Here is a 17,600-nt window from a genome sequence, read left to right as displayed (position 1 = left end):
ATTTTGTATTTTACAGGCTCCAGGATATTAATGTTTATGTCATTTTTAATAACACATGCACAGATAAAAGGAATTATGTTCCTGTGTATGCTGATCCATTAATTTGACTGCTTGGTTCACATTTGTAATCAGTGAGGAAGGACATTAGGGAGATTAGGACAAAGTGGACACACTTGGGAACACAGCTGAACAGAATCTAACTGATAAGAAGCAAAACTGAATATCATGCACATGAGACAGGGGACTATGAAAATAAAACAGGATATGACCAATAAACATGCTGAGACCCAGGCTAAGATGTTTGAACGTGACACAGGGACCGGAGATAAACAGATGACTGATTACCACAGGAAACACTGAGGACAAGAGACAGAGACAAAACTAGAACAGACTGGGCACGAAACAGAAATAACACAATCATAAGAGCACAGAGGACAAACAAACTCAGAAATGCCAGGGAACAGTGTAATCCTCAAAGGACAAGATAGTGAACTAGAACAGTAAATCATCTCAGATCCAAAAGAAATAAATCACAAGTCAACAACAAAACTCAAAATACTGGGTCAAAGACCCAGGACCACAACAGTTAGACACGATGTTTTTACAATTTTAGGGGTGAGTACAATAACCAACTTCAGTTTTATCTGAATTTAGAAGCCAGAAATTAGAGGTCATCCAGGTCTTTATGACATTTATGCAGTTTAACTAATTGGTGTGTGTCAACTGGCTTTATGGATAGATAAAACTGGAAATCATCTGCATAGCATCCATACAGCTGTTTTAGTAGTTAATGTAAAGTTTCAATAGGGCCTTGCCCCAGTTATCACATTCATCAGTTATATTGTGGAAATAATGCTTTAATGTACTTCACATCTTTCCCCAGCTTAATACTCATTATTTTTTACTACTCAACAAGCACTCATACAGGTCTCATTCCTAATCAGCCTTGTTTCCATAGGAACCTCTGCCACGGGAACGGCGACAACGCCAGTCTGCAATGCAGAAAAAACCAAAAGCTGATGACACGAGGACTGAGTGTACAACCTGCAAAGGACCAGGCGACAATGAAAACCTTGTGAGGTGAGGTAATGCAAGTGTGTGTGTGTGTGTGTGTGTGTGTGTCTCAGTCTCAGAGGTTATTATTTGTGTGTGTGTGTGTGTGTGTGTGTGCGTGTGTGTGTGTGTGTGTGTGTGTGTGTGTCCCATGACGCAACCATATCCTCCTGATGATTAAAGTTCAGTCTTCATTAGGCTCGGGCTGCCTATGCTCTGCAGAATGAGGGGGTTGACGATTTCTTCTCCATAGGCGCTCTATATTGACCTGCCACATACATTTGCACAGTTCATTAAGGCATAATGAACAGCAGAATTTCCTCTACCCCTGATGTCAGGTGTCTAATAAACAGAATTCTTCTTGGCATTTGGCATTCTATGAAAGAAATAATTTAAAAAAAGTTGGTAATAATGGGGACCTTGTCAGGACATTGCCCTGTGATGAAACCCTCAGATTTTTTTTTCCCAATTATTCAGACTTCCCACTGAACAAAGTTCCCTTCATGAACATTGTCTTGTTGCTCTAGAGTGCACATAGACTTGTAACTTTAAGCACCTTATCAGTTTTTAAAAGGTTATGTTGAAATATAACTTTAGCCGTTCTATTGTAAATTCAAAGATGATGCATGAAGTCACTTGTGTTTTTCATTCATTTTTGTAAAACATCTGTCCTAATCTGCGGGTGTTTGTTTGTTTGTTGGTGCAAAATCAACATTTGCTTTTTTTCTTTTTTTTTTCAAGCTTTTGGATAACTTTAGAAAGGGTTCAGCATCAATTCTGTAATTCTGCTACAGTTTTATTGCAGTGACTAAATTATAAATTCTCATCTCTTCTACTTTACTCATTGTTTCAGTTCCATCATTGATTTAAGTCATTCAAAAAAAGCTTGACACTCAGTGGTCTCTAGTGTGTACCGCTCTTCTTTTTCTTTACTCGGTATAAATAATGTGGATAGTGTGAATTACTATGTGCTCTAGAATTCACTGTCTTCTTTTCAAGATCAGACAAATAGTGAAGCAACAAATGCACATCCTTTAAATTAAAAAAAAGTGCAGAAAATTCTATTGTGACTATTAAATACCCCAATGAGTGACAGGAAACAAAGAAGAGTACAAACACTTTTTTGGTGTTTGGATTCTTTTGAGTTGAAATAAAACCATCATCTATCATCCAGCACTTGTACTGGGTTGATTCAGGCATCCTATTAGTAACTAGTTTTATTCAACAGTTTAAATCTTTAATGTCTTTTCTTTTGCGACAATCTGCTAAGTAGTGTCTGTAGTGTAAAGTATCACACTAATGTAGAATGAATGTTACAAATATTAGTTTTTCATTCACATTGACATGTCAAATACCTTTTCAGGACCAGTGTCATTTTAACAGATTGGAATGAGCTCAGCACTTGAATACTAAAGTATTTGTGTGTTATTTTTGGTGCTCTTGAGGCAGCATTTGAGTTTCAGGGGTTCTGGTCGGGGTGTGAGGTGTGCTGCCCTGACTCTTTCTATCTTTGCATTGCACAGGTTGTGAGAGCTGGGGCAGCTACCTCACCTCCCATAAGAACTCGGGACAGATGACCGTTGGCTTAGAGAGAGAGAGAGACAAATTGAAGCATTTGAAGAATGGCAGTCAAGTCAGACTGAAGAACGAGACCATCACGCCGCCCCACAGCCACCTCTGATCCAAACTGGACCAACGAAATTGAGCAGATCTGTGTGAATCTAAAACATGGATCCCTACATGATGAATTGTCAGACACAGTTATATTTCATTTTATTACTATATTTTTATTAGTGTTGGACTCTCAACTGCTTGCACATATGACCATTAACTTATCTTATTATTTGGACACAGCTGCATGCAGCAAGACATGTTAGGATTTAAACACTTTTGACGACTGACTAAAATACATGAGCAAAAGAAAAAAAAAAAAAACAAGTAGAAAATGACAGCGTTTACTATTAAGCCACCTGAAATTAAGATCTGTAATACATTTGAGTTATCTTTAATGGTTTTCATGAAATATTGTCATTCCTTCTTTAATGTGTGCTGTATTTCCTTTTGAAAATCGTTTTAGATTAACATTAGACAGTAACAGTGAAACATGAACACCTGTATTGCTCTGTTCATTAAAAAAAAAAGAAAAAAAAGAAAGCAATTTAATGCAAAGTTCAGTTGCCCACTTTGTGGCTTCCTTAAGATTGATTTCAAGTATAATCAGTCGAGTAGGATAAAGCTTTCTCAATGAATAAAGCAGCTAAGTTTGTTTGGTTTAGCGTTTAACTTCTTAAAGGAAGTCCTGTAGTAAGCTGAATGTGCTGCTGTGGAGCACTTTAGACTATATCTCAACGTAACCCTCTCTATGCGTCTAGGCGTACTCCTGAAACCAGCGTTTCGACATGCTTTGCTTTGCTTCTACTCTGGTGTGCCACACATTTGACCTGCCTGTGTGACCTATCGGTTCTGGTCAATGGTGTCTATTATTAAATATGGTTAACTGGAAACATTCTTGAACGTGGGCTTTTCTAAAGTTGATTGTTGTGTTGTGTGCTGATGAATACTGAGGAGAACAAATATTAAGAAACAGGATTATTATGTACAGAAAATGCAAAATCTCTAATACACAAAGTTTCTGTTGTATCACGTAAAGGAGTAAAGTAATCAACTGTGGTAAGCAGCTGTAGTCGGAAGGAGCTAGTGTAGTTAGCAGTTAGCAGTAATAGCACTTAAATATTAGTCCTAATGTCTTTAGTGTCTTTAATGTCTTTACGCATTTAGAAGTCTTCCTTTGTCTCATATCTTGAAGTGACAGTTAAACTGACGTCCTCAGAAAGAAGCGCAGCTTTGCTTGCATGTCTCTGGTGGCCCGAAGTGCTGTCAAAACAATATCTTCTTGCTGCTCTCCCAGGGCTTCTGACAAGTGTCAGATTCTGCCCTCAAATGTCACTCCATTGCCTATTTGGGGCCATATATGCATGCTTTTGAGAACAGTTACTGCAGTTGCAGGCATTTTACTGCTGTTTGCTTTTTCCAGAGTTTGTCCAGAAACAGCACCACATGGAGTTTTCTCTTGGGATAAGATTGTAGAATGACCTACTGACTCCTGACCAGTCCTTATCCCATTACTCCTAGTCTCCTAGTCAGTCTCAAAGACTGCATATCAGTTCTACAGTGCATGGCTATATCAGATCTGTACCATAACTTCAAACTGAAAATTAGTGATGTTGTCTTGTCGCTTTTGAAAAACAGGTAGTCATTTAGTGTGATGCAGTGTACAGTATTTATTAAAAAGGCCAAACATGTCTTCACTTTGTGCCAACATACTTAATTGTAGTAACCTTAAGCTTGTGTTGCCGAGTTCGAACTCTGATTTGTGACGTGTTCGAGAAGTTTCTTTGTCTGGCAAATATTTGTTTACAGATGTGCTTTTAAGGGATTCTTTCTGATTAATTGTGTTTTGTGTTACTGTCATTCTGTATGAAGTAAGAATGTGAATGTTGCATATGTATTTGTACATGTATATGAAGTGTTTCCTATGGTCTATAGCTCTTGAAAAATAAGCAGAGCTTTAATAAACTCTTGACTTTTTCACCTTATTGTTGCCATGATAAATGACTGTCAGACAGTTAATTAATTGTTGTAAAGCTGCGGCATGGTGGTCCGCTTGTGCATGTAGTGCCCTCTGTCATCTGTGATTTATCGCCTGCGAAGGGGCCTTGTTGGTGGAGGTGGGGGCAGAGGAAATATTGCTTCTTGGCCTACGTAAAGTTTCAGCAGATGTGGTTGATTGTGTTATTGCAGTGACAAAATGTTTACGAAACAAAACAAAGACGGTAAAAAAGAAAAAGTAACTACAAACCTTCTATTTGTGGGATGTTAATGTTTTCTTTTTCGGTTTTCATACTACAGAAAATCGTCCACGTTCACAATTAGGTCCGTGGTTGGACAAGCCGAACAATGGAAAAAAAGATTAAGAACAAAAGACCCTGAAGTCAATAAACTTGTTGCTAACTGTACATTAACTGTAACATAGCATACATGTTATTAAGCCAGCTGATGTCTTTCCGTAATAGGATGCAGATATGTCATAGGCCTAACGTTGGCATACAAGTGATTATTATCATTACGGAGCAGTAAGTCAAATACAGGCCACTAGAGAGAATACAGAAATGTGTGAGAACCTTGGGCAAAAAGATGGACACAGCCACTATGACAACATTCTTTGATTTGTAAAGTCACTATATTGTAGGCTTTGAAATGTATTTTTTAAAATTTATTTATTTATGAGAGAAAATGACCATATTTGGGCAAGCGAGTGGAATGCTATCAGCTAACACTGCCTTGTTTGGACACACATAGTTGTTAGTCGGCCAGTGCTGCGTTGAAGTGGTTAGTGCTACGACCTCAGAGCAAAAAAGGTTCTTGGTTCGAACCCCACTTGGAACCGTTTTTGTGTAGTACAGGTATTGCAGCTTTCACAAAGAATATGAATTTTTTGCTAAATGAAGTTTGTATTCTGAAGTGCTTTGAGTGGTCAGTAAGACTAGAAAAGTGCTATATAAATCGCATTACATTTCATAATCAGTGCAAAACCTGGACCACATGTTTCTCGGATACTGTGTTAATATCATTAGTTTCACATCGAGCCGTATTGTTTATCAGACACTACTAAAACAAACTGGCTGAATCAAAGCATTTCATTCATAGGACCTATGTTCCTTCCTCCCTCCCTCCTTGCACGTCTCTGTGTTTGAGAGAATGTATGTATAAAAAACTTCAAACTCGGGTCATCTACCAGAGGTTTGGAAGCTTGAGGGTCCTACACAGTATGTTACCTGTTCTTAGACTGTGCTCTTCTGGACAGATGTCTCGGAATCACTCGCCCAGCTTGGCTCACTGCCCTGCATGCTCCGATTACCACAGGGACCACTGTTACCTTTACCTTCCACATCTTCTGGAGCTCCTCTCTTAGCGCTTGGTATTTCTTGAGATTCTTGTTTTTCTTCTTTATGTTTCTATCACTTGGTATGGCTACATCTATCACTACGGGCTTATGCTTGTCTGCCACTACTGTGTCCAGTTCGTTAGCCATCACCAGTTTGTTCTTGTGTATCTGGAAGTCCCACAGGATCTTAGCTTGGTCATTCTCAACCACCATTTTGACTTCCTAATTTTAGGGCCATACTCGACACAGATGTTCCTGTATACTATGCCAGCTGCTTGGTTATGGGGTTCTATATATGTATGTCCTGCCTGCTAGCATCTTGTATCCAGCTGTTGTGTGCTGGATTGTCTCAGGGGGCATCTTTGCATCATAAACAACCAGGGTCTTGCCTGGTGTGGTAATCCCCACACCAGGCAAGACCCTGGTTGTTTCTTAGCTGTCATGATTAGTTTCTCTGTGCTGTCCTACCAATAGCTTTATCCAGCCATTGGTAGGATTTCTCAGTATCAGCCACTTGTTCTTTCTCCTCTTCTTTCTCAGGTTTCTGCTGCCTGAGGTATCCACTAACCATGTGGTGAGTTGTGGCCATCTTTTTAATATACTCATACTTTGTTGTCCTCAGTCTTCTTTCTTTGGCTTAGCATACAGTCTGAGGATGCAAGTCCAAAGACATGCAGTTAGTAAGGGAATTGCTTGTAGGCGGGAATGTGAGTGCAAATGATTGTCTGTTTCCATGTGTTAGCCCTGCGACATACTGGCGATACATGTATATATGCATATGTATGTATGTATGTGTGTGTGTGTGTGTGTGTGTGTGTGTATCCCCATACCATTGTTAATAAGAAAGAGATTAGCTATAGAGACCAACACTATAGCAGGCTCCAGTGTTCAGCATTCAGTTTGAAGGAGTTATTCTGCACAGTATCTTCGACTAGGTCGTGTATCTCTCTTGGACTGAAGGAAAAAATTTTAAAAAGATGCATCTAGGGATCTTATGTGTCACTTTTAAATGTAAGGCAAGCTGGGTTAGGATTTTTTTTACCAGTTGAAACTATCTCTTGAGATTTAGCTCAATTTGTAATGCTGCCATCCTTGAATATAAATAAAGACTCAAATTTAGTAGTAGACATTAACAAGATGCACTGTTTCTGCAGGAGGCCGGGCAGCCTTTGGAGTTCAAACAATATTTGGAAAAGATGTAAGAGGGAAATTTTGGGTTTGAACAGGGTGGCAGCATTAATTTAGGCATCTCCTTCAGGTGAAACCAACTCACCATGGTGAGCTTTAGATGTTCCCATCCATCATCATCAAGTAAAGAGTGTTTTATGGCAGAACAGCAGCCAGCAAATAAGACATGATCTTGGCCACAGCTGACTCATGGTTAGGGGATGAGCACGAGGGGTAGAGGAATACAGAGAAAGAAAAGCTAGCACAGAGATTCAAGAAAGGAGTAACCTTTGCGATCATGGGTGCATTCCCATTACTGCTCTGACATTAGATTCAGGAAGATGATTTAATGGTGGCAGTTTGTTTTTGCTGACTTCACCCTTTTCCCCCACATTTAAAACAGAAAACACCAGAGGACTGGGTCTGTGTGGGAGGTGTGGCCAAGGAGCTAAAATCTATTAGTCTCTTCCCCATCTGTTAGTCCTGTGACTTTGCCACTGTGTGGGTCTGTTGAATGCTCCCCAGAGTTGTCGTGGTTTCTTTCTAGTCCATAACTGGTTTGTTCTTGATATCCAGTTAACTTCAGTGTTTGCCTTTTGCCCATTTAATCATTACATCTTGAACCCCAAGGCCATATCAAAACGTTATATCTTAACTGATTCCTTCACCTCAGATTGGTTTGATGGATTTAAAGTGTGCTACAAGGTCTTTGTATTTCTAGACGATTGTCTGTAGCAAATTTCAAACACGAGGACAACATATCTAATGTGAATTCAGTCCTGTTGTCGATTGATACACAGTTTAATGGGGCCCCCTGCTGCAAAATACGAAAATGTTCAGTCAAAAACAAAACACTAGGTGAGGGTTGTATAGATCACTCCTGTTCCTCTCTTCCTATCTCTTCTGTCCCAGCAGTGAATAAGCTGTGGTCAGATAAGCTAATAAAGGGACCTGATCTGACTTAACTTTTCTATAGGTGCAACTTCAGCAGTCCATTCATTATTTCCTATCTTGTAAAACAGTAGCTGTTTTGTAACGTTGCATAGACCAAATAGTAGATCAAAAGGTAAAAGGCTTTCTAAGTTCAATAATCAACTGTTCTTTGGAAAGACAGTTGCACACTTTGTTATGGAGAAGAGTTAATGGCTGAGTGCTTTGTGTCATATTGATTCCTGTCACATGGACTTTTCCAAGGTAATTGTGTTGCCCGGTTCTGACAAATTCACTTACTTGTTTCAGCCATTTGAGCTCGGGCTCAGACACAAACACACTGTTGCAAAGATTTGAAGTTTTTGAGGTTACAAAACCACTTTCAATACATGATTTCATGGTATTCAGCAGTTGCATAGAAACAAGTATCAATAACATGGCCGATTATATGTTTTATCGTCACATTTGCTGTTCTAAGTGATTGATTTCTATCATTTTAACTTTTCTCATTATTTTATTTAATATTTGGGGGAGTTTAACCGTAGTGATGCTGAATTCAAGACAAAACACTCCTGTGCTCACTTTATTAAACAGAATTCATAGTAGCGTGTTTGTGGCCATTTTCCTAGGTATTCGGCCACACAGAGTGAATGCAGTCCTCTAAAAAAAAATTAATCCGCTTAGCCTCACAGGGAGACCTGAAAGGCAGCAACAGCAGAGTTCAAGTTTTAATTTTCATTAACACACATATTCACTGTAAAAGGGTTGTGTATCTGAAACAGCCTAACTGCAGCTATATTGGTCCTGTTGGTCAAAAGTATCCCTTTCACCCGTAGTCTCATTTGACCATATGTTACGCTAAATTCAGTACCAAAAATGGATCAGGCTTAAGACTGGATTAATATGAAATATGAAATAAAAATATGAAATAAATATACTTCATAATATAAATATTTGCTGTGTGTTGGTGAAGGTTTGAAGAGAAAAGGGACAAGATAACTTTGGTCAGTACTTTGAAACAAATAAAAAAAAGTGCTTTGTGTACACTTTACTTAAATTACCCCATTATGATACACACAAAACATTTATGAGCACACATCATATTTAAAAGAACAAAAAACACAATGTATAAGCTATATAGTAAAACATGTTGTCCTTTTTAGAGTGAGTGTTAATGGAAAGATAATAGTTTGATATCCAAACACAAACCTTATGAAGTGGGCTTTTTATTACATTGCCAGTTATGATCAGTTAGCTGAATCAACCTGCTGTCGGCCAATCTAAGATTTTTGTCATAGCTTTTGCTTGGTCTGTTGTGAACAGTATCTTATTGTGGCTAATGTTAGTAAAGTCTGTGTAGAAAATACATGTATAACATTTTAATGTTTACTTTTAGATCATGATTATCAAATTTTGGCCACTGACCAGAACGGTTCAGGCATATAGTGTATATAAAACACATCACATATTGCTTTTAAGCTTTAAACGTCAGCGTTTTGGCTGAAATGTAGTGGGGGGGGTTTGTTTTTTAACCAGAATTGACTATGTTTGGATGAGAGTTTGTCAATGAACCTAGCTAGGTTGCTTAGCAAGGATTTTCTGTAAAATATTTTGCTAATTATAACTAAGTAATAAACTTATAAAATTGAACCACAGGTTTCTTGGATGGGATGAACTCATCATTAAACTTGATGTAATGTTTTGTCGTTTATTTCCTGATCAGCATGATTCAATTTAGTTCTAATGACAAATCGGTGAATATTTCTGCAGGCGATATGATTTGATATGATACGGGAGTAATGACACTTCTCTTTAAGAGATCTAGTCAGGACTGTGAGAGTGATTTTGAAGATGTGGACGAGATCAAATGTAACCAACTTGGATTTTGTGGGCCATCAGCCCCGCCTGGTGAGAACCTGTCTCTGGGGACTGATATGAGAACTTCAGAAAAAGATTAAACACCAGATCAAAGTGGACATGAATCGCCAACTGAGAGCAAGACATGTAGCAGACAAAAGCAATCAGTCATGTCCCGTCCATCACCTCACCTCCAATAAGATTACATCAATCAATAATCTCTTATATGACTGATTGGATTTTGTCTGCTTAGTACAAGTACAAGGGAGGAGGGGGGGAACTACTCAATTTTCCCAATGATTAAAGCTGGGCCAAATTGCTTTGATAACATCAAAGACCTTGCTGTAGCTCTGTGTGTAAGGGTAATGTTGGCAGGAGATAAAGGCTGATGCTTACAGGTGACTGGGAAGCAACTGAAAACGACATTCACTATGTGGATCAAACAACAGGGCCACAAACTGACCATTGTACAGCTGAAACCACAGAATGCAGGGGAAGTGTCTATGATCGTGCACTCAGGTTTCTGGGCAAATGTTTTAATGACTGACCAATTAAATGTAGTTTAGAGTTGAAGGGCAAACAACAACTAACCATTAAGCCACATCCATCAGCGTGAATATATTTTTAAACAAGATTGTATGTCTGCAGGTGCATATCTTGCAACAAACTGATGTGTTCTCATAAATTTAGGATTAATCCAATTAAAATTGCATGGGAGGGGGCACCGGTTTGTGGAAGCCAATGTTGCCCTGCCATCTTCAGTACAGTGGTTCTGCCTAATTACATTTTGCATGTGTGGGTGGTCTCTAGCCACATGCATACATAGTGAAACTGTCTTTGAAGTAGTTCTAACACCATCTAATAGCAACAAAAATAGCAGCGCTCATGCCAAATGAGTTCAGGATATCCTCAACAACCTGCTTCAGTATTGTTGTTATTGGATAGAAGTGAGCTTCACTGACTCATTCACTCGTATTGGACTCCCTTCACAAAGTTTTACAGCTTCCTCCAAAGTGAATATGGGGACACATTTTGACAGCGGAGGTAAATAGCAGATTGACAGCCCATACTCACTGCAGATAAACAGCGACCAGAGATGTTTGTCCCACAGCAGCCACTGCAGCAATTGGGAGGGGAAAGAAAACAGAATTCAGTTGACTGCAATCGACTGATATCTCGTGGTGAGATTTTACATAGTGTACCTTTATGAATTTAGCCTTCTCCATACCAGCACCTTGAATAAATATCACAGACACTTTTTTTTAAAATAATATTTGAATATTTGATATCAGTACATGAGCTAATACATTTCTGTAAGTAGACATTCCCAGTGAACTGCTAATATTGACTAATACACAGGTACTTAACAATTCAACACAAAGTAGTTAGTAGTTAGTTCCATTCACTGCTGTGAATGACACTCATTAAAAGCATATTAAAGACCAAAAATGGATTTAAGTAAAAGTATGTGAATATGCTACATGACCAAAGGACATTTCAGATGTCAAATGATGTGGCTATTATAAGTATACAACTTTTTTGTTTAGTTTTTTTGTTAATGGCTTGGTGCACATAACAGAATTAGCATGTATTTTGTTCCATGTTGACTTTGAATGGAGCCATTTAAGAATCCACAATGTCATACAACTGCGTGTATGTTCAGGGCTGTGAGGGAAGACCAAGCATTATATCCAGTTTGACTGTTTGTTTTTTTCACATGCAGTTTTTATCATGGTGACTCCTGAAATTGAAAATTAAATTATGCCTGTAGGTGTTTCCAAGATTAATGCTGAGTGGCAAAACGTTGATATTTGAAATGAAAATGTTAATTAGGGAAACCTATCTTATACAGACATGCTTGTAAAAGTGACATAACCAAAATAATGTATTGATATTAGGCAAGTAGGAAATGCAGTTGGTTTGTGAAATTGTAACTTACATTCCCCTACCACACATTTCCAAGTAATCGTCACACTTGTTGAAGGTTGCTTTTAATAGGTAACTAACATGAAAGAGACTTTGTTTCCAGGTAAGAAGCTGCAACATTAAGCACAATATTTACACTCTTGCCTTCAAACAAAGAAGGATGTTAGAGGCGTGAAGCAAGATTAATTCTAGCATTATAATTTAGTCCCGGTATGCTAATATGTTAAACATTAGTAAGTATTACCTTATTATGAGGTTAATAACACAAGTCAGTATGTGAAAATTGTAATGCACAGATTCTTTGGCTGTAGTTCAGGATGTAGAGCAGGTCATCTACAAATCAAAAGGTTGGTGATGGCTCCTATCTGTATGCCAAATATCTTTGGGCAAGATACTAACCCCAAGCTACTCTCTGATGCGTTCATTGGAGTATGAATGTGTGTGAATGATACATAGATGGCACTTGCTTAGAAAAAAAGCATAGAAAAATGTGCTTGTGTGAATGGGTAAATGAGGCAAGTCGTATAAAGCACTTTGAGTGCTCATGAGGAGTAGAAAAGTGGTATATAAGACCAGTCCATTTACCATTCAGTCCATGTTAGGTCATCATATTTCCACCAATATAATACTGATTGGTTTTTCCCTCATAGACATGTATTTGTTTCACATTATTACCCCCAGTTTCTGGCCTGTTTAGTATCTGTTTAAATAAATTTCAATCTAATATTACTGTAGCTATAACTTTCAATTCAATTCAATTTTATTTATATAGCACCAAATCCCAACAACAGTTAGGTTGTTAGGTTAAGTTAAAGACCCCACAATAATACAGAGAAAACGGAGAAAACCCCAATAATCATATGGTCCCATAGTAAATGCTTTGGTGACAGTGGGAAGGAAAAACTCCTTTTAATAGGAAGGAACCTCCAGCAGAACCAGGCTCAGGGAGGGATGGCTATGTGTCGAGACCGGTTGAGAATTGGGGGAGGAAGACAGGATAAAGACACACTGTGGAAGAAAGCCAGATTAATAATAATAACTAATACATGCAGAGTGATGTGTTAACACAAGACCTTGTATGTGATGAAAAGGATTTGAAATTCAACTCTGACTCCGTGTTAAATACGAATAATGTAGAGAAACCGGTAAAGAAGAAATCTGCGCTCTCTTTCTAGTCCCTGTCAATATTCTTGCAGCAGCATTTTAGATCACCTGAAGGCTTTTCATGTAGTTTTTAGGACATCCTGATAATAATGAATTGCAGTATTCCAGCCTAGAAGTAATGAATGAATGAAAATGAACGTTTTCAGCGTCAGTGAGACAGGACATTTCTAATTTTAGAGATGTTGCACAAATGGAAGAAAACAGTTGTTCATATTTGTTTAATACGCACATTGTCCTGGTCAAAACCAACTCCAAGATTCCTCACAGTGTTACTGGCGGCCACCTGGGAGGTAATGCTATCGAGAGAAACCATCTGATTAGATATAGTATTACTCAGATTTTTAGGGCTGAGTACAACAACTTCATTTTTTTCTGAATTTTGAAACAGATATTTAGACATCTTTATGTTTTTAAGACATTCTCGCATTATAACTAATTGGTGTGTGTCATCTGACTCCATGAATAGATAAAGTTGGGTGTCATCTGCAGCGAAAATGTATGCTATGTGCTCTAATGCTGCTGCCTGTAGGAAGCATGTATCATGTAAACAGAATTGGTCCCGGCACAGAACCCTGTGGAACTCCTTAATTGACCTTAGTGTAGTGAAAGTAGTGTAGTAGCTGTAATGTCAACAGCATGCTCTAATAGCTGTACCAGAATATTATGGTCAACAGTATTGAACACTGGACAAGCACAGAGATGAGTCCACTGTCAGAGTCTGAAGAAGATCAATTGTAACCGTCTCTAAAGCTATTCCTATGCTCTGATGAGCTCTGAAAGCTGACTGAAACTGCAATAAACCATTCCTCTGCAGATGATCAGGCAGCTGTTTTACAGCTACTCTTTCAAGATTTTTTTTAGATAAAAGGAAGCTTGAAGATTGGCCTATAATTAGCTAAGACAGCTGGGTCAAGTGATGGCTTTTTAAGTAACGGTTTAACTACTGCCAGCTTGAGGGCCTGTGGTACAAAGCTGATTAATAGAGATAGGTTGATCATATTCATGAGCAGTCTTGTAGAAATGGTGTCTAAAAGACAAGTTGATAGTTTGGAAGTAGTGATTATTGAAGTTAACTCATAAAAATCAAGACCTTGTTACTCCACTATTACCACATTATTACCGAGCTGGAATAGAAAGTGATTTTGGTCTATACTGACATGATAGCATCAAAAAATTACTGCAGATTTATCAGTGACAAAGCCATGATGCAAATTTACTATTCCTGTAAATCCTTGTGTTATTGTTGCCTTCCTATCAGCTCACTGCAATTTAGCCCTTCTCCTTTGATCACTGGCATCTGTTTGAACTCCATAAGGCTGCCTTTTTCTGTGCTCTTGGTTGTTTATTGAAATTCCAAATGGCCAAGGGGAAGAAGCAGTTTGTGAGTCTGGAGGTGTGAGACCTGATTGAGGCGCTGACCAGAAAGCAGCAGGTCAAATGGGTGGTGAGCAGGGTGCATGGGGGTCACCTGTGATGGCTCTGGCTTTGCTGAGGATCTGGTGATGGCCTGCAGTGGTAGCAGAGGGCAGGTAATGATGTTGTGGGCAGTGCTAGTTACCCTCTGCACAGCACTGAGGAGCTGAAGGACAGCAGCAGGAGCTTCTGGTCCTGGTTAATCTTTCTCAGGACATGCAGGAAGTGCAGGTTATTTTCTGAGCACCAGTGGGACAAGTTCTCTACCTCCGTCCTGTACACTGTCTCACCTCCATTAGAGATGAGCCCAACTACGGTGGTATCATCAGCATACCACCGCATACCAACCCAGGTGGGCCTCCTACGCAAGGCCACCTGGGTTGGCTGGAAGACTGTTTACTTAGCCTAGCAGGGCGAAGGACACTGTCTAAGCTGAACTCTGGACACACACATACACTGATACACACTCATCCCCCCTCCCTTTCCAAACGCCTTCGATGCTTGTCCCCTCCTGGGGAAGATGGCGGTCGACTGGACCAGCGCAGACATGCTGCAGGACTGGATGCGCTGTCTACACCGGCTCTCTCTTACCCTTTACCCGCCCCTGTTGCCTGTCTTGTGTTTCAATGGTGTATTGATAGTCATGTGCTTTTTGTGCTGAGGTGTTTTTTCTGTTATCAAACTGTTCTCCCAGTAGGAGCTCAGTCTGAGTGGAGTTTTTTTTCTCCTCTTCTCACCTCATGTTATGTATTTTCGTTGTTTTTTTCCTATCAGCCTACCTCTCTGACATGTCTTCCCAATGTGTTGTTCGTGTAAGTCTGGTCAGAAGGTTCCTTTGTAAGTGCGCATGCGCCATTAGCGTGCTGCCTGCTGTAACCCTAATTTCCTTCGGGATTAATAAAGTATTCTGATTCTGATTGACAATCACGCTGGCTGGGTTGGTGTGCAGTCATAGGTTTACAGAACATACAGTAGGGGGCTGAGAATGCAGTACTGCTGGGATCCGGTGCGAAGTGACAGTGGAGGCAGCCAACTTGGACGAATTGAGGCCGGTTGGTGAGGAAATCTTTGATCCAGGAGCAGGTGGCAAGGGGAATATGAATATGGTCCAGTTTGGCGTTGAGAATGTCTGGGTTTATGGTGCTGAATGCTGAGCTGCAGTCCACAAAAAACATCCTCACATAGCTCTTCTTGTTCTCCAGGTGTCTCAGTGCTCTATGAAGGGTGACTGCATCCTCCGCAGACCAATTTGCTCTGTAAGCAAACTGTTGGAGGTCGTGGGAGGGGGGGTAGACAGTCTCTGATGTGCTGAGACACTATCTGCTCGATAGCTGCAGCTACTGCTGTAGGTTCCTATGTTTTTGACTGTTAGATCTGTTAGTTTGTGTTAAACTGACATTTTTATAGTTAATTACATTACACTACATGAAAAGTGTCATTTGGATGTGCTTCCTCTGCATAGGATTCCTCATATTGAAATAATTAATGTCGGTCCCAATGTTGTTCTCTTAGAGATGTAGACTGTGCTTGTGTTGCTCAACGTTTAGTGTAAACTTCTGAAATTACCCGAATATAGAGCTTTCTTTTGCTGAAAAGTGTAATGAAGCTTATTTTGCTATCCATAGAGAAATGGAAATTAAAAACTGCTGCACTGTCACACATACAGAAAGGGGGAAAAAAAGTATATCAGTAAGCGGTGCTTTAATTCAGAGATCTTCCACATAATGCACAACAAATATTACAAAAAGTGCACTCAAGTAGAGTAATTAGCGAAGCATCTGTGCAGTCGTTGCAGGCTTGCTAAAGAGCCCTCCTGTGAATTTGAAAGGCCTTCAAGGGTCTCCAGCAGCGAAACGGAAGAATTTTCCCGTTCCTTTTTTTCCTTAGTTGGAGATTCATGTGAAATCAATTGGCAGTTTGTGTGCAACAATAGGAATGTGCTCATTAGTGGAGCCCACACACTTTGGTCATTTGTCTTCTGTTCACTAGGGGGCTGGAGGGTACTTTAAATTCTCATTGTTTCCCTAGCAGATAGGCCAGCTCAGCTCATCGCACAGACTGTGTGTGTGTGTGTGTGTGTGTGTGTGTGTCTGTCTGTCTGTTTGTGTCTGTCTGTTTGTGTGAGACTGTGAGAGACTTTGGTGCTTTGGCATATTTGTGTTAATGTGCAGCAGTTGTTATCTTATGTCTCTACAAATCAAAAGATTCCAATTATCTGTGACAATGAAATTTCTGCTATGGTTTTAGTCAATCTAAATGGGTTAATGTTTAAATACCACAGTGTGTATTGCACCTGTTTCGTGGGTTTTCTAGTCTTGTGCAAGAGGGCAACATTCCATAAATTTAAATGCTTATTAAAGTTTGGTAAGTCTCTCCGTAATCCAACACAGATGCTATTACAACTCAATCATCCAGGAAGGGAAATCCCAAAAGGTTGATTCTGTTCATCTGGGGGTAGAGTTTTCAATGTCCCACTGAAAACGCTACGTGCAGATGAATATCGTCCAAAACCCAAGACTCCTTCTGATGCCTCTTACATGTCAGACTTGGTACTGGTACACAGTAACACCAGAACTCTCTATGAGGTAGGCATATCATTGTCAAAGTCTATAAGAGATGCCTATTAATGTAAATACAGAGGGTTTACAAGGTGCATACCACTGGTTACACTCAAAAACAGGAAATCTAGATTCGATTTTGCCAGAAAACCTGAAAGAGCCTGCACAGTTGTGGAAAAAACTGATCTCTAAGACATTATCGTTTAGTAAATCTGATTGCTCTAGGGTTGCACCTAAAACTGTCAACATTTTCCTAAGATTTTTAGGATCAAGTAGAATAATCTCAGTTTTGTCTGAATTTCGAAAATATTGACAGGTGTCCCAGCCCTGTAGGTAAATCAGGTAGCAAAATGAAATGTCAGCTCCACCACCAGCAACAGGCTGAGATATCTATCATCTTGTATTTCTCTAATAAGTCATTAACCTTTTTTCCCCCCCTTGTGGACACATGAGTGTGGTCCTCACCAACATCCCAGGCACCAACACCCCCAACAACCATATATAAAAAAAGGTATTTAAACATTAGGCACTTTAGTTTTACTAAAACCACAGCAGAAATTTAATTGTCGCAGATAATTGGCATCTTT

The 17,600-nt window shown here is 39.4% G+C and overlaps 1 protein-coding gene across 7 annotated transcripts in view; it reads left to right on the top strand.

Moving 5' to 3' along the window:
* The window catches only part of phf14 (PHD finger protein 14), a 141,233-nt gene that overhangs the window by 75,587 nt on the left and 48,046 nt on the right, over positions 1 to 17,600 (top strand). For 5 of the 7 annotated variants that reach the window (XM_026156303.2, XM_026156304.2, XM_026156305.2 and 2 more), the window contains one exon: positions 959 to 1,080. In XM_026156303.2, coding sequence (XP_026012088.1) covers positions 959 to 1,080 — 122 coding nt within the window. Of the gene's footprint in view, positions 1 to 958; positions 1,081 to 2,576; positions 3,223 to 6,538; positions 6,573 to 17,600 lie in introns of those variants that run through there. The other 2 variants (XR_013904431.1, XM_026156306.2) reach the window with 2 other exon arrangements.

The sequence above is a fragment of the Astatotilapia calliptera genome, chromosome 22 (assembly GCF_964374335.1).
Source record: "Astatotilapia calliptera chromosome 22, fAstCal68.1, whole genome shotgun sequence".
Taxonomy (NCBI): domain Eukaryota; kingdom Metazoa; phylum Chordata; class Actinopteri; order Cichliformes; family Cichlidae; genus Astatotilapia; species Astatotilapia calliptera.
The sequence above is the reverse complement of the archived record's forward strand: the minus strand, read 5'-3'. Positions and strand labels throughout refer to the sequence as shown.